The 17231-nt window shown below is 60.5% G+C and overlaps 1 protein-coding gene across 1 annotated transcript; it reads left to right on the top strand.

Moving 5' to 3' along the window:
- The first annotated feature begins 5470 nt into the window (after positions 1–5470).
- LOC142824047 (uncharacterized) lies at positions 5471–7439 on the top strand. Its single transcript, XM_075915791.1, has 4 exons — positions 5471–5948; positions 6234–6337; positions 6650–6772; positions 7326–7439. Exons 1-4 carry the CDS (start codon positions 5522–5524, stop codon positions 7437–7439), a joined length of 768 nt encoding a protein of 255 aa, XP_075771906.1. The 5' UTR covers positions 5471–5521.
- The last annotated feature ends 9792 nt before the right edge of the window (positions 7440–17231 follow it).

Below are 17231 nucleotides of genomic sequence, written 5' to 3'. Positions count from 1 at the left end.
GAGACGGGGGAAAGGAGGCAGGAAAGGGCAGGAGAGAGTGTGGGAGAGGGGAGGGGGAAACCTGGGAGGAGGGAGCTGGAAGGGGAAAGCAAGGGGAAAGAGGGGGAGGGGAAACTCAGGGATCGGGGTGGGGGTGACGCCGGGCCAACCGCCTCCCAGCACGGCAAGGGAGGGGGCCTCGGCGTCCCCGGGGGGATGGGGTGGAGGGTGCAGAGGTTGAGGTGGGGGGTGTGGACATTGAGGAGGAGGAGGGTGTGGGGGTTGAGGAGGAAGAGGTGGGAGGGGGGCAGGAGTGGGAGGAGGGACAGTTGTTGGGGGGGCAGCAGGCGCAGGATCAGCACAGGGCACCATGCTCTGCAGCAGGGCCTGCAGATTTGCATTTCTGGCTCGGTCCTCAGCCAGCTGCTCCTGGCGGAGCTGCAGGTCTTCCCACATCCAGGCCTTGACGGTGTGGTGCAGGGCTCGCAAGGACCCCAGGTGCCGGTCCCAGTACTCCTGCTCTGTGGTGGCGGACCGGAGCAGGCCATGGGTGCGGGAGCATGTCCCGGGTGGGGTGGTGCGCCCTGCACGAGCAGCTGGTACAGCTGTAGAGAAAGAGAGTGGTCACTTCTCCCTGGGGACACAGTAGATGATGCCCAGCCCCCTCACCCCGCCCCGCAACGTGAGGGCGACCATGCCCTGCACCGTCAGAGCCGCTGTGCTTGTACAGAGGCCATGGTCAGGATGTCTGGCTCTCCCCGGGACGGGGAGCTGCCCCAAGACTGCACCCATGTCCCTGTGCCATGTATAGTGTGGCCGGGGCGGTGGGCGGGCGGGGGGGGGAGATGTCCCCTGCCTCCATGTAGAGGAGACGTGTGGAGGGAAAGCATCCTGCTGGGTCCCGCCCCAGGGTCAGGAGCATGTCAGGTCTCTTCAGACATGCATGTGCCTATTGGGCCACGGCCCCTGGGTGTCACGCAGCTGGAGCGTGGCATGGCATGTGCTTGCACGTGCACAGGTGTCTGTGTGATCCGTGGGAGGCATGGCCCACGTGCGCGGTCCCTGGTCTCCCTCCCGCCTCCTCCCCCGAACTACTTAATTGGAACTACTTCCCCGGTACGGTCTCCCTGGATGACCCTGCCGACTCCAGTGCTGGAACTCCTTGTGGTGGCCCCTCCGGTGTGCCCAGGTCAGGGCCCTCCAGTCCCGGCTCGCTGCCTCCCGGGCTGGCACGGACCGCCCCGCCCCCCAAGAGTCGGTCGAGGGCAGGGAAGTAGGGGCAGGTGGCAGCCCCTGCTGCGGCGCCGCCCCTGGTGGCCATGGCGTACGCCTGCCGCAGCTGTTTTACTTTCAGGTGCACCTGCTCCTGGGTGGCCTGTGTCCCTTTCGGGCCATGGCGGCCGCTATGCGCCCGTAGACGGCCACGTTCCTCCTCCTAGTACAGAGATCATGGACGCTGGGGGCCTGCCCCCAAACCTCAATGAGGTCCATGACCTCCACACTAGACCAGGAGGGGGCGCGCCATCTACGGCCCCTGGCTGGCCCCTGGGTGCTGGGGGACTGGGCGGGGGGACGGCTCGCTGGCACTGGCTGCCTGGCTCATCCTGCAGCCCCTGGTTCGGGGCAGAGACTGCTGGCAGGGCTGGCTCTGGCAAGTGCCGTCTGGCCAGAGTCTACCCCTTTAAGGGCCCCAGGGCTGGGGAGAGGAGAGGAGTTTTCCTGCTTTGGCCCAGAGCAGCCACCAGGGGAACCTGGGGAGGGCTGGGCTCCAGCTACTTCGAATTAAGTGGCTACACAGCCCTTAATTCCAACTACTGAATTCGAATTTGGCGTTACTCCTGGTAGAATGAGGTTTACCTAGTTCGAATTAAGTCCAGACTAGCGGTTTGTATGTGTAGCACCTATGAAAGTTACTTCCAACTAACGGCTGTTAGTTCGAATTAACTTTGTAGTGTAGACATACCCATAGTTCCTATACAACTAACAGCTAATGGGTAGTCTCCAGTAGTTTAAATCTTGGGGCATTTGGAAAAGGAGGGGGAGCTACATGTGTGCGGGGTGTATTGTTGCCCTCTGCTGGATGGACTGTAAATGCTTTATGTATGTATCATATGCCCTATAGTGCTAACAGTTAATGGAGATTCTCCTCTAGCTCACACCTGGCATTTTCTAAAGTAATATATGTGTGTGTATGTGCGAGAAAGAGCAAGAGCCGGGGGGCTCCCTCATGTCTCCTCCCCATCCTGATCTGCTTGGCTTAAGTGCAGGAAAGAAGAAGTAGTGAGCTTTGTGTATCTGACATCAGGTGGAAGCAGCGGAATGGAGGAATAGTGGGAACAAGAGCACTTGGCTTCTTTTCCTGCAGACCGAGAGGGGTGGGGACTGGCTTGAGCTATATAAATCAGATGCCGCTTCATGCCTCAGTTTCCCCCTTCATACAATGCCGATGACACAGAGAATGTTTGTAAAGTGCCTTGTTGTTAGCCCATGGGGCAGAGGGGGAAACTCGGTCTCAGAAGCAGACTGGGGGGAGGTAAAAGCCTACCTAGGCAGCGCTGGTTCCACTACGTCACGCTGCCAGACCGGTCTGAGTGGGTCCCTCTCTTGGCTGCTCCTCCCCCCAGGAGGAGTGGGTTCCTCTCCATCGGCTGCAGGAACCAGCATTTCAAGGTCTTTGCCAATGGGCAGCCGTTCTGCAATTCAGCTCTGCCGCGGCTTCCAGCAGATCGATACACTGGAGATCGATGGTGCCGTGGTCGGGTCCTGTGCCCAGTTCTGAGCCCGACCGGTGCCGCTGCCCAGACGGAGATGAGTGGCACACACATGACACCCCCCTACGGCCGCCCTCGCAGACCCAATAAACCTCTCCCTTTCGCAGAACGACTCTGCTCCTGCGTGGTTCTGGGGCTACTTGTGTGTGTGTCCTAGACCCCCTTTCTGCTCAGCGCAGATAGAGACTCCTCTGCAGGTAGAGCTGAGTGCGACGCCTGCACTGGGATGGCGTATTGGGATAATGTACTGACAGCTCCTCTGCGCCACCCCTCCTCTTCCTGTCGCTGCAACATCAAATTAACCTTCCTGGTCTGCCCCCGTCCTCCCTCCGGTACCAGGAGACCCCACGCATGATGGGAGGGGCTGCAAACTGGGGAGCAGGCTACTGCAGGGCTGAGGGCAGCAAACCAGCCCCCAGAGCCCTGCAGGGCCTGGCCACGGGGAAGGGGAACTGATGTGAGCAGCATTTAGAGCTGGGGGGGGCTGTGGGGAGGAGGACAACGGAGCCAAGAGCAGGACAGGGGGTGAGCCAGCACCAGTGAGTCTCAGGGGGTATGTCTACACTACCCCGCTAGTTCGAACTAAGGGGGTAATGTATGCATACCGAACTTGCTAATGAAGCCCGGGATTTGAATTTCCCGGGCTTCATTAGCATAAAGCCGGCGCCGCCATTTTTAAAAGCCGGCTAGTGAGAACCCCGTGCCGCGCGGCTACACGCGGCACGGGCTAGATAGTTCGAACTACGTAGCCATTCCGAACTATCTGTACTCCTCGTTCCACGGCTCGGGGTTCGCACTAGCCGGCTTTTAAAAATGGCGGCGCCGGCTTTATGCTAATGAAGCCCGGGAAATTCAAATCCCGGGCTTCATTAGCAAGTTCGGTATGCATACATTACCCCCCTAGTTCGAACTAGCGGGGTAGTGTAGAAATACATACCCAGGGGGACTAGAGCCTCCAGGCCTGGCCCCCGTTGAGAGAGAAGCTCAGAGATTGGAGCTGGGGCAGCCAGGAGCCCCCCACTGCTTTGTGGGGTGCAGAACAATGACTGCTCCCGAGGGGGGAAAGGAAGGTGCCTGCACTGCAGGGCCTCCCTGGAGAGACAGTATCGGTCCCTGGCAGACAAAGGTGGAACCAGTTCCAGGGCCTGGCCAGGAAAGAGCCCAAGTCCTGGGAGAAATCAGGCTCCATGCTCAGCTGTGAGTCCGAGTCCCATAGACAAAAGCGCCCCAGGGCAGTGGTGGATTCTCCACATGTCAATGCAGGCTGTGACGTAGTGGGGGTACCTGGCTGGTTTCTATGCTGCTGGCTCTGGGGTAACCCCCACTGGCTGTCGTGGGGGCCATGACCCAGCAAAACAGGATGAGTCACTATGCAAACCAGTGACCAGACACCCCCCATGGAGAGGAACAAAGGATGGTGGAATGCTGCCCTGGCTGGGGGGCAGGGCTGGAAGTGAGAGAGTTGGTGGCCCACGAGGAATAAGCCCGGGTCTAGCCCACGAAAGCTCATCATCTAATAAACCATCTTGTTAGTCTTTAAAGTGCTACATTGTCCTGCATTTTGCTTCAACTACCCCAGACTAACACGGCTACATTTCTACCCCTTTTGTGCAAGAGCTGTTGTGCAAGAAGGCAGTGTGGACGGGCACCAGGGGCTTCTTGAGCAAGACACTTTTATGGCTAAAATGGTCATCAGAGCTTTCTTGCACGAGAAAGCGTTCACAATGCCATGGACACTCTTGTGCAAAAGCACATGGCAGGGTGGAGGTGCTCTTGCACGAGACCTTTTGCGCAAGAACTCCGGTGTGAAACAGTTCTTGTGCAAGAAGCCTGCAGTGTAGGGCAGGGAGCAGCCTATGGGGCTACTGGAGCTGCTGGCTGCAGGATGCCCAGTCAGGGAGTGGGGGGGACCCCTAGGAATGGCTCCAACTTCCCAGAGGGGTGGCCAGAGGCAGGACATTTGCCTGGCAGGGTGAGGTGGGGGGGCAGTGACCTCACAGGGGCTTTGGGCAGCCCTCAGCAGATCAGGCAAAGGGCAGGTGGGGAGGTGGTGACCTCACAGAGGAGCCCACATCTCAGGCTGAGAAAAGGGGGGGGCGGGCCCAGGGGACTTTGGAGACCCCCGGTTGCTTTAGCTCTGGTGCGTCCCCTGCTCACAGTTGCTTTGTCCTCTGTGAGTTCCACATCCGGACAGCGTTTTGCAGAAGGTAAGAGCCCCCAGGGGTTTGGATCCCGCCCGGGGCCGGCTGGGTTCCAGGCAGGCCCAGCCCTCGGTCAAGGGCCAGAAGGTGATTCCTCACCTGGGCTGTGTCCTTAGCGCCACTGGGGCTTTCTCCTGGTTGGTTTCCCTTTTCCTCCATCCCGCCCACATTTCTGCTCTGTTCTTGCCTCTTCTGTGACCTTCCCCTGCTGCCCCCCCAGCTTGTGACCCAACAGACTAGCTGAAGGAGGGGGGGTGGTTTGCAGGAGCCGTGGGGCGGGGGATGCAGCCCCCATTGTGGGGACTGGGGAGGTGGGGCTGGACCAGGTCTATGCCAGTGTCTTTGGGGAGAACGCTCCACCCCCCCCACACCTTAGACTCTCCCCTGATTGGCCGAGCAGGGGCTGTTGATGGGCAGGAGACTCAGGTCCTTGCAGTGCCTGTGCAAGACCGAGCCGATAAGCAAGGGGCCATTTGGGGACTGGGGGCAGTCGCTCTGGGGAGCTGGAACCCCTGGATTTCGCTCTGCAGGCTGCGCCCCAAGCTCCCCTTTGCTCCCCTCATTTGCAGCATGGCCAAACACATCAGGCTGTGGTTCCGGAAAGCCCTGAAGATGGCCCCAGGGCCGGTGGGGAGCAGCTCCTCCGTCCCCGCGGGCGGGGAAGCTGAATCCCACCAGCTCGGGGCGACTCGCCCACCGGCCAGGCCCCTCCGGACCTGGCTCCAGAGGCGGCTGGGAAGGCGGGACCCAGCCCAGCGGGGCAGCCGGGTAGGGTGGCTCTGGGGCCTCCTCTGTGGAGAGAAACACCTGCCCCAGGAGCCCAGCCCCCATTACCACCAGGGGGCATCGCCCTGCCCGGCCCCCGGGGACCTGCCAGTCTCCGGGAGCCCCCAGCCTCTCCGCACCAGCCCCTGCAGCTGTGGGTCCAGCTCAGTGAGCAGCAGCGCCTGGGCCTCCAGCTGCAGCCGGGCCACCTCCTGCAGCCGCTCAGACCCAGGTGAGGGGCCGTGAACATGCTGGGCCCAGGGGCTCACCCAGTACACGGGGGGGCAGCCCCAGTGTCTGCCCCGCAGCCAGTGCAATGGATGGGGGCGGGAGCTGCTGCTTGGCTCTCTTGTTCCTGGTGGGGGCTCTGCTGAGGGCGTTGGCAGATGTGAGGGTGGAAGGGGGATGGGTCCCTGCGAGGGGCGTGTGGGGCCCAAGCTGCCCTGGGTCCCTGACATGGGGGCGCGTGACCCCTGCTGGCCGCTGGAGTCACCCTGGTCCCTTCCCTCCCGCACAGAGCCCCCCTGCGCCTCGGCGGAGCTCTGCCAGGAGCGGATGGACTCCCGGGTGGAGGAAGGGGCCATCTATGATATTGAAGAGCAGCTCCACACCCGGGACACGGTAGGAACCTTCTCCACACGGGGGGGACCCGAGATTGTCCGGCCCCTTCCCAGCACGTCCCCCCCTCCGGGAGGGGCTTGTCCCTGGGGATCCCCCTGGGGCCCCTTCTCCTGCATGACCTGGGCCCCCCAAGCTGAGGTCTCTTGTCATGCACCAGCTGGGCCCCCACAAGCCTGAGGCAGCAGTTGGGGGGGGAGTGTGGGTGCTTGGACAACCGGCAGCTCCCACCTCCACTCCTGGGAGGCCTGAGCCCTGCTGCTGTCCGTGGGGGGCAGGCAGGCCCCAGGCTCACAGACTCTCTCTGGGGTGCAGAGCCCAGCCGCCCTGCAGCGGTTCCTCCTGGCCGTCCCCCCCGCCTGCCTCGCCGCCCTCCAAAGGGGCGAGGACACCCTGGCGCCGCGCTGCTGCAAGGACACCATGATGGCCAGGATCGTGGTGAGCGAGTCGCGGCGGCCGGGAGGAGGGGAGGGGATACGTGGGGTGGACAGGGGTCTGCCTGGGCCATGGCGGCGGGTGGGGGTGCTGGAAATGGGATGGGTGGGGCCAGGAGTGCTGGAGGGGGAGGGGGAGGTGGACATGGGGAGGGTGGGTGGGGATGCTGGAGGAGGGAGGGACACAGAAATGGGGCAGGTCTGGGGTGCTGGACAGGGAGGGGGATTCGGAACAGGGAGGGGTCTCCCCGGGCCATGGGGGGGGGAGCTGGAAGGTTAGCAGAGCGGGCTGCTGAGGATGCGCCTGGGGAGCAGGGATGAGGAGGTTCAGAGGCTGGTCACCAGGGCAGTGAGGGGCAGGAGACGGCCTGGGGACAAGGATTGAGCTGGTCCCGGTTTGGGAGGGGGGTGCTGGGAGGGGCCCTGTGCCGGGCAGGGGGGCTACAGGCCAGCGGGAGGCAGTGGGGTTGGATCCTGCTGGGTGGGGGCGCTGGCTGTGTGAGCGTCTCTTGGGGGCCCCAGCCTCACACGCCCCTTTGTCTCCTTGGGTCTCACAGGAGATCATGGAGGACTCCCCCCCCCCACTGGTCTTGGCCGACTGCCTCAACGCCGCCTGCAGCCTCAGGTACCGACCCCCCCCCGCCGACTCCCCCCCAGAGCAGATCCCCTGACCAGGGAGTGGGAAAGTCTCTGTCTCCTGGGCTATGTCTAGACTGCAAGCCTCTTTCGAAAGAGAGCACCCAGTGAGTCTGGATGCTCTCTTTCGAAGAAGCCCTAGTTCCATTCAAGAACGCCTTCGTTCGAAAGAAGCACTTTCCAAAGAAGGCGTTCTTCCTCGTGAAATGAGGTTTACCGCTGTGGAAAGAAAAGCCGCGTTCTTTCGATTTAATTTCGAAAGAACGCGACTGCAGTCTAGACGCAGGTGATGTTTTTTCGGAAAAAGGCTACTTTTCCCGAAAAACCCCCTGAGTCTGGACACAGCCCTGCTGCTGAATTAACAGTCTCTGCCCCTCTCTCCTGCCAGCACCTTGCAGCCTCCCCTACAGGCCCAGCTCCTGAGCCCCCTGCTGAGGGCGGCCGTGGGACAGACTGTGTCTGGGGACTGGCAGCAGGAGCCCATCCACACACAGGTACGTCCCTCCGGGCCCTGCTCCCGGGCTGGGCTGGAGCTCCAGAGAGGAGTGGGGGTGGGGGCAGAGGGAGAGAAGAAGCTGCAGGTTTGGATCCTTCCCTCCAGGTTTCCCGTTGCTCTCCCTGGGGGCCCGTCCCTTCCATGCCCAGCCTGGGCTCCTCCCTGCTCTGCGAGGCGGCTCAGACCCTGCTCAAGGCTGCACCCCGGGGCCAGCGGGTGGCCTGGATTCCCCAACCCCCCTCTGACCCAGGGCTCCCCCTTGTCTTGCAGCAGTTCATCCGGGCCCTTCCCGTCGACCTCCAGGCCCTACTGGCAAGCCTCCTCGCCGAGTCCCCAGACACCGCCAGGCTGCAGCTGATCATGGAGGTGAGCCCCGTGGGGGGGACGGGGCCATTGTCCCTGCTTCCTTGGGGGGCCGAGAGAGGAGCTGTGTCAGTGGCTGGGGGTGGGGGGGGGCACAGTCTGAGAGGAACCCCAGGCTCTGCCCAGAACCGGCGCCTCCCTACGGGTCCTGACCTGCCTCTTTCCCCCCCAGCACCTGAGCCCGTGGCTGGAGTCCCGCCTGCCCCAGGAGCGAGCCAGGGCCCTTGGCAGCACCACGGCCCTGCTGGGAGTCGCCACCACCCTCCCGGGGTTTGAGGTAAGTGACCTCGGAGCCGGGGGGTCTGGGGCTGCAGGGCGCGGGGCTGGGAGCGTCCCCGGGAGGCAGAGCTGGGAATGGGCCGGGAATGGGCCGCGTTCTCCTTTCCCCGGGGAGGGGCGACCCTGGGCCTTTCCGGGGGGCACCTGGGCCCCAGACTGGGGAGTGGCCGTCAGTGGATCCCCTTGTTCCACCCCCGGAGTGACCCTTCAGTCGGGGCCATTGCTCAGGGTTGTCTCCTCGCAAGGCCGGCCCCGCCCCGCCCCGCCCCGCCCCGGGAGGTGTCTCTGTCCGTCCCCGAGCTCAGAACCGCCTCGGCGGCCGTTAGCATGGGACGTGCAGCCCCAGGATGCTGAGGGACCCCCCCTCTTCTCTCCCCTCAGAACTCCGCCGACTGGCCGAGGATGGGTCACCACGTGGCCCAGCTGGGCCTTTTTATTTCGGACCCATCCGAAGACGTCAGCCGGCTGGCCCGGAAGGGGGTGCACAGCCTGTACCGACTCCTCCTGCACCACAGGGGTAAGGAACCCAGCCGGGACCTGGGCCCCAGGGACACCCTGAGGGTGCCGGCGGCGGGGGGAGGGGACCCAGCCCTTTTCCCCCAGACTGGCCCAAGGGGGGATGCGTCCCTCTGTGTTCCCCTTCTGCCCCCTGTGCCCCTCCATTTGCCCAGGGATGCCTGCAGGGACCCGTGGGAGGGGAAGGGCTCAGACCTGCCAGCAGAATCACCCTGGTTTGTCTCTTGCAGGCCTCAACATCCACCAGGCAGAGGACCTGTGGTGCAGGCACTACTATAAGGAGAGATGGGTCCTGGCGCAGAGCAACACCGTCAGGGTGGGAGAGGTAAGGACGCGCTGCCAGGGCAGGGCAGGGCTCGGGGGTGGGGCTGGCTGGGGCCCTCGTGCGGGTAGGACACGGGGTGGGAGCGGGGAGTCGCTGATCGAATGGTCGATGCATTTTCCCTCGACTATTCGAGCCGTGGACAGGGCGGCGCTGCCCCTTTGTGACGCTGTCCTGGCGTTTCAAAGGGGCGGCGCTTCCTAGGGGCAGGGACGCACGGAGCCCGGATCTCCCGTAGGAGGGGAAGCAGGGCGGGGGGGGGGCAACACTTTTTGATGGAGGTCGCTCCAAGATGTTGGCCAGTGGCCTAGGGCTGCTCTGTTGTGCGGAGGGGGGTGAGGTCTGGGAGGGTCTTGGGGGCAGGAGGAAGGTGTGACCTGGGGCAGGGGTTAGGGTGCAGGGTGAGGAGAGCGTCTGGGTGCAGGGTCTGGAAGGGAGTTTGCAGAAGGAGGAAGCTGTTTTAGCCCCAGGAGTTGGGGCCGGGCTCTGGGCCGTCAGCTGAAACCTCCCGTGCTCTTGATTTCAGGTCTTTGGGCAGCTCTTCACGCCAGAGCAGGAGAACTGCTTTTTAGACAAGGCTCTGCTCGCTGCCCGCTCCCCCCTGAGGCGCCCCAGCCAGGCCGGGCTGGTCCTGGCCCACGCCCTGCATGGGCAGGCCCATCAGCTCCTGGGATACATGGTGAGCAGCCGGAGCAGATGCAGGAGAGTGGGGCAGGGCCAGGGTCTCCTTCCCATCCCCTCAGGGAGTCCCCCGCCCCTTTCCTCATGCTGCCCCCACCCCACGTCCCTGCTGGGTGGGTCAGAAGCTCACCCTGCGGGCCTGACGGGGGGTGAGCAGAGAGCAGAACAAGTCTCAGCGCAGGGGGGAGGAGGGTGGAAATGCTGGGGGGGCCCAGTACCCCTGAGTCCCCAGGGATGAATGTGACGGATTCTGCTTCCCTTGCAGCAGGAAGACAGCCAGTGAGAGCACAAGGAGCTGAGGAGCCAGCAGCTGCGTCCCCCTCCCCCCAACCCTCCCAATTGTATAGAATGGATTTAAATTCTGATTAAATAACGTTTCAAAAAACATTTGGGTCAGGCTTTGTCAATAATGTTTAATGGGGGGGGGGCATTTTGGCAAGTGGTCAAGGGCCACATTTCTACCGAGGAGTTTGGGGTCTGGGACGGGGCGGTTGGGTGCAGAAGAGAGCTGAGGGGAGGAGCCTGGGTGCGCACCGTCCATTGCATCATCACGCGGCGCCATTGTGCTAGTGCTGGAGCTTGGGTGACTGGTTTAATTGGAATGTTTACACAGATTAGGTGTTTTAACTTTAGGAAACTTCATTTTAAATAAGGTAAAATGTTAATTTCTGTCTACCACAAAGGGTTTCAAAGTTTTCTTTATTAAAGGCAGGGATGAGGAACCTTTTTTGTCTCCAGGGCCACTGACCCCCAGAAAAACCAGTTGGGGACCACACACGAGAAAAGCAAAATACAAAAACCCTTCTTCCAAAACCCACAAGCCTCACTGAGGTGAGGGGAAGGGACAGGGAGGATTGAGGTTCGGGGATCCCTCTTTTTTGGCCCCCCCTCAGATTGAGAGGGACCCGCAAATGCCACTCTCCCTGGAACCCAGGAGAGTTAATCTGTGCTGGGGCTGGAGTGCCAGGGGAGTGAGATGTCTCAGTCGGGGCCACATTCGTGAGGCTTGGGGGGGGTTGGAGGCGCCAGGGACGCATTCAGATAGAGCAGGGGAGCCGGCAGGGACCCTGAGAGGAGAAGTGGGAGTGAGAGCCCAGCCGGGGAGACACAAGGAAACCAGAGTCAGTCTAGTATCTCTCAGGCAGCTGGGGTAGACACCCCCCACCCCAAACCCCAGCCTCCTGTTGGATCCTCCTCCCACAGTTAACTGCCTCTGAGTCTGCACCCAAACTCCCATCGCTGCCCTGAACCTGTCCCAGAGCCTGCAACCCGCAGCCTCTCCCGCGCCCCACTCCCCAGCCATCCTGCACCGTAACCCCAGCCTCAGGCCAGCGAACCTGAGTGAGGGTGGGGGAGCCCAAGCAGCAGAGGGAGGGGGGAGTGGAATGAGTGGGGGCGTGGCCTCAGAACAGGGGCAGGGGTAGGTGCGGGGAAGGGGGCGGGGCAATGGTAGTGGCCTCTAATGCCCACACCCCTCCCTTCGGCATCGCTTATGTCCCATGTCCGCCCCCTCCTGAGCCCACAGCCGGTGCCAAGGCCTCGTGCCCAGGGCGGGGTTGCCCCTGTGAGCTGCCAGCCATACTGGGGAGAGGCGAGAGGGTCTGGGCTGCTGTGTCCGTTGCTGGCTCCTGTCAGGCCTTTGCACCAAGTCCTGGTGCAGCCTGAGCAAACCTGGGTCCTTCCCTGCTCCTCCAACACCACCTGGGCAAAGGGAGGAGAGTCCCCAACAGCCTCTGTCACTTCGGCCTCCTGTCGGGGGAACATGCCCCCTGCAGCATGATCCCCTGTAGATCTAGCCCTCTGGGCACTCACCCAAGGTCTCTACACGGCAGCTGCTCTGTGCCTAGTGCTGGCACTGCAGAGCCATTTGCCACTTTGCACCCGACTGTCACCAGCTCCTTTCCATTGGCAGGGCCGGCCACATCTCCTGCCCGCTAGGCCATTGGCTGCACCCTCGTCTCGCTCCTCCTGGTGTCTGTATCCGTCATCACCTTGGTGCTGGAGAGATGGGGCCTGCCCCAGCCTGCCGGGCTGCAAGGGACTCCTGTTGGGAGCAGCTGCATGGGAACCAGAGGCCCAAGAATGGGAGAACCCTATTGACCTGCTGTGAGCAGGAGACGGGGGTGGGGAGGGGGCTGGGGAGGTACCTGGACTCAGCTCTGAATGGGGGCTGGGGAGACACAGACACTGCTGTTGATTGCTGCACCGTGGGCCCCTGGGTTACAGTCTATGCCCAGGCAGCTCCTCCAGTCACTGCCTGTCACATTACTGGATCTTGAGGGGAGCAGCCAGATCACTGCTGCACCCATAGGTGGGGGTGCTGGCCCCAGAAAATGGTAGAAAAGGGGGCCATGTGGGGTGCTGAATAGAAGCTTATTATCTGATAGTCCTAGGTAAGCTATTTATGTGGTTGTATAACGTCTGTGTGTGTAGTTAGGAATCTGTAGTCTGTGTGGATCCTGAATATTTCTCTGCATGTGGTTGAGCATTGGGCAGAGCCCGGCCTGTGGACATGCTAATTAGCGAGGCCCTGTGGGACAATGGCACTGAATGGGCCAAGGACACACCTAAAGCATGAGGGCGGACACCTAAGAGCGGCCAGCAGAGAGAGGCTGAGGACCAGGTGATCTCCTGCAGCCAAGAAGAGGCCAGGAAGGAGGTATAAAGAGGCCATGTGGTCGATGCCATCTTGGTTCTCAGCTCAGCACTTCATCCCAGAGGCAGCATTGCAGGGATCAAAGATCCTGGAAGACCTGTGAACCCATCCTGACCCTAGGATGTGCAACAAGAACTCTTAAACCAGCAGCTGTAACATCTCTGCTGGAGGCTGCATCGAGAACTGGGAGATTCGGTGCATGTAACATACTATTCCTTTAACAACCTTACTCTCATGCTTTTCTTTATTGTAATAATAAACCTTTAGGTGTTAGATGCTAAAGGATTGGCTCAGCGTTATTTGTGGGTAAGTTCCAGAGGGTAAATTGACCAGGGATCTGTGGCTGGTTTCTTGGGACCAGACAGAACTTGTTCGGGGTAGGTGGGATTGGGTGCTAGGACCCCCACCGGTGTATGAGGCCCGGGGCCATCGGGGGCATGGATATTGCTGGGGTGCCGGAGGGGTTTTGCTCGTGAGGCTTCAGGCAGGCAGCTGAAGCGCTCTGTGGGACTGGTTTGTGGCCTGTGTGGAGAGGTCACCAGTCTGGGGGCTGTAAGGAGCCCCGAAGTTGAGCAATTCGCCCTGAGCGGAAGCCCTCAGCTGTGCCCAGACACAGTCCGGTCTGTCACAGCCCCAGCCAAGCCGTTTGCTGCGCCATGAGGAGAACCGCCCTGTGCTGGGCACCTGAGCAGTGAAGAGAAGTTCAGTGCCCAGACTGCCTGGGAGGGCAGCACAAGGAGTCATCGTCTCCAGGAGAGGCAGTGGTCTCATCACACCATCAGCCCCAGGGTTCTCCTGGCTTTGCAGGCGTCATGGAGACGGGGAGTGCTACGGAGGGAAGGGATGATGAGGCAGCTCAATGGATGTTTTCGGGGAGTTCGTTCAGAGCAGCGAGGCAGAAAGCACAGAGCCCTGGAGGGGCAAGGCGTCAAGAAACCCCCTGAAATCTTCAAGTCTGAGCTGTGAGGGGAGCACGTCACCCTGAACCATTCCTCACAGGTGTCTGCCCAGCCTCTTTTTAAACGCCTCCAGCGACAGCGATTCCACAGCCTCCTTTGGGAGCCTCTTCCAGAGCTTAACTGCCCTTAGGGACAGAAAGTTCCCCTAAATCTCCCTCGGTGCAGGTAAAGTCCCTCACACATTGTCCAACTTCAGTGGACATAGAGACAAGTGATCATCAGCCCCTTTAGAAGAGCCCGTAACACACGTGAAGGCCTGTTATCGGCCCTCCCTACCTTTTCTTTTCTCAAGACTGTCTATGGCGTTCTCATGGGTCAGGTATTTTACACCTTTTATCATTTTTGTGACTCTCCCCTGGACTCGCTCCACCTGGCCCACATCTTCCCTACAGTGTGGCAGCCAGAACCCAACAGAGTCCGTCAGCTGAGACTGGTGGAGGAGGACAGGCACCGCCCAGATCTGACAAGCCAGAGCCCTGTTTAGACAAACCCTTTTTTGCAGCTGTATTACCTTGTTGACTCATATGCCCATTTGTGATCTTGGATAACCCCCAGATCGTGTTCAGCAGCACTGTCCCCAGCCCATGGGCCATCCTCAGCTGGAGCAATTGCACAATCTGGCCTGGGACTTCCTGTCCATTACTGCCCCATGCCCTGCTCTTTCCCACCATCACCCCGCCCTCTCCCTGCGTGGCATCTTGTACCCTAGGATGCAGCTTTGGGGATCACTGGGGGGCTGGCACCACATGGAGGCAGCAGTCATGCCCCCTCTATTCTCTGTGTGGCAGGAGCCATGGCGGAGTCAGACAGCACTGGACAAATGCACTTGTTCTGTTGTGCTCTGCTTCCCCATGGCTCCTACTGATGTGGGGAGTGTGTGTGGGGCCCGACTGCTGCCTCTGCACAGCACCAGGCCCCCCAGTGACCTCCAAAGCCACGTCCTCCCTCTTCCCAAGCAGAGAGATCCGATCCCAGACAGGAGATGCCACAGCTGAGGATGGCACAACTATGAGGAGCTGCCGGTGTGGGATGCTGGCTCCTGGGAACTTCTTCAGAGGGGTATCCCAAGCTCTGCTACCACTAGCAAGCTTGAAGAAAACCCTGATAAAAATCTCTGATAGCTGACCTCTCAGTCTTAGTCATGCACTCACCCACCTCCTATTACTTTCCAGGACACAAGAATCAGATCCTAGTCTTTAAAAGGGTGTTCTTATTAACAAAACAAAAAGATATTCTTGATAAAGGATACTTCATTGCTAGGTGTTATAGAGCAGCTGAGAAAAGAATAGATTAAAACACAGAGAATTGCTTCCCTGGGATTCAGTTTTAGTTACAGCGTAAGGGGGGGTTAACTAAACACCAAAACAAAGAAAATTGTGTCGAACTATAAACATTCCCTATCTACTCACATGTTTGTACTTCCAAAGTCTAGTCCATTTCTAGGCATGGGTATTCATCTCCCTTCCCCCCAGTTCTTGGTTTGAATGCCCAAAGGAAAAGCAGCAGGCAGATTCCCTTTCAAGCCAACTCTAACACGTTCTTCCCATTGGTTCTCCTGGCTACCTGCCAACACTTCCTGGTCACCCACTTTCCAGGGTGAACCCTTTAGTTACTGAATGCTGAACTGTTTCTTCAGACAACGAGGGTGAGAAAGGCCAATCTGTACCTCTCTCCTTCACTCTCTTACCAAAACATTGCTTCTCTTTTGAAGCTGTAATATTTTACTAGAAGACTTACTTGGCCTTGCTCGGGTCCTTCAGGGCAGGGGGCTGGCGGTGTGGGGAGTGCAGGAGTCAGAGCTAAGTGGGATGGGCCCTGCCAGCAAGGAGGAGACAGGAAGCCTGCACCTCGTACTCCTGCGAAAAGCCTGCCTGGGGGAAACTCAGCTCTGGAGGGAAGAAGGAAGCCACAGGCTGGCGCACACAGGGCTCTGTGGGCTTGTCGGAGGCTATGGGTGTCAGGCTGTGAGCCCAGCAGCAGAGCATTTAAGGCACCCAGAGTTCCAGGGCAGACGATGACACAACACCTCACTCCCAGAACATGCACCTCAGTCTGTAGAGCGGTGCCGGTAAGGTTCAGGGAGGTGTCACAGGCCGAGGGAGCGAGCTGCAGTGGCTGGAGGCTGACCCTGGAGGTGCTCCCTGTGGCAATAAGAGGCCAGGCTGATTATGGAACTTGGTGGGAGGGAGGGCAAGGGCATGGCAGGTAGCACTGGCATGAAATGCCCAAGCCAGGCAACGCTCCTCAGCCTGGTCCATCCTGCCAGGCCGGAGCCATTCCCTCCCATAGGCTGTGTGAACCACGGCAGCCAGCCACTCCCAGCAACTCAGCCCTGGCTCCTCGTGGTCTCCTGGATGCTTTATTCCCACTGTTCAATCCCAGGGCGCATCCCAGGGGAAAGCCCCCAGGAGGCCTCCCATGCGGTCCCGGTAGATCCCGTCGAAGGCCTTGCTCTGCGCCGCTGTGAAATGGTTCTTCCAGTCCCCACAGATGCCTGTGGAAGGCGAGTGGCGCTGCTCAGGATTCGCACCATGGCCATCGCGGGGACTGGGACTCGCCTCCCACCCTGCAGATCGCGGGGCGCTTGCTGCTGCAAGGGGGGTTGAGCCCACCCTGCTCCCAGTGCACAATCCTGGCTCTGCCCCCGGCTCATCCCCCACAAGGGCTCGATGGGATCTGTGAAGCTCCCCAGTGATGGGGCTGCCTGACAGCAGCCTCCTCACTATAACTTTGGGCTGGGCCCTGACTGAGCTCCCAGGCAGCCTTCTTATAGTCCTAGTCCCGCCCTTTGACTTCCGGTCAGGTGAGGGGGCGGGGCTAGGCTGGGCCCAAAATGGCTCCCAGAGGGGTTCCTCCGCCTCCGGCTCAGTGGGTGGCCATTCCACCCCCCTACACTCCTCCCCCCTTAAGTCCAGCTCCCAATCTCCGGGACCGGGATTCTGCTCTTCCTCCCTGCGGGACAGGGCATCGACATTGTCCCTCCCTGCTCGGTGTTTCACTGTGAATACATACGGTTGGAGGGACAGGTACCATCTCATGATGCGACTGTTGGTATCCCGCATCTGATGGAGCCATTGTAGGGGTGCATGGTCTGTAAAAAGAATAAAAGAGTCTCCAAGGAGGTAATACCGCAGCGCCTCGATGGCCCACTTTATCGCTAGGGCCTCCTTCTCAATTGCGGCGTAGCGGCGCTCTCGAGGAAATAGTTTTCGGCTGATATACAGCACTGGGTGTTCTTCTCCCTCAATTTCCTGGGACAGTACTGCCCCCAGTCCGCAGTCTGACGCGTCCGTCTGGACAATGAAGGGCCGGGAGAAATCGGGGCTGAACAGAACTGGCTCGCTGCACACAGCGGCTTTTAGGTCCTGAAAAGCTGTCTTGCATTCCGGCGACCACCTGATCCTTTGAGGACTGTCTTTCTTGAGGAGCGCCGTGAGAGGCGCGGCTCGAGTTGCAAAGTGTGGCACAAAACGGCGATAGTAGCCTGCCAACCCTAAAAACCGTCTTACTTTCTTCTTGGAGTTGGGTGCCGGGTAGTTTTGGACCGCCTCCACC

Source organism: Pelodiscus sinensis, unplaced genomic scaffold (genome assembly GCF_049634645.1).
Source record: "Pelodiscus sinensis isolate JC-2024 unplaced genomic scaffold, ASM4963464v1 ctg37, whole genome shotgun sequence".
In the NCBI taxonomy this organism is placed as follows: Eukaryota; Metazoa; Chordata; order Testudines; family Trionychidae; genus Pelodiscus; species Pelodiscus sinensis.
This window is presented reverse-complemented; position numbering and strand designations above follow the sequence as displayed.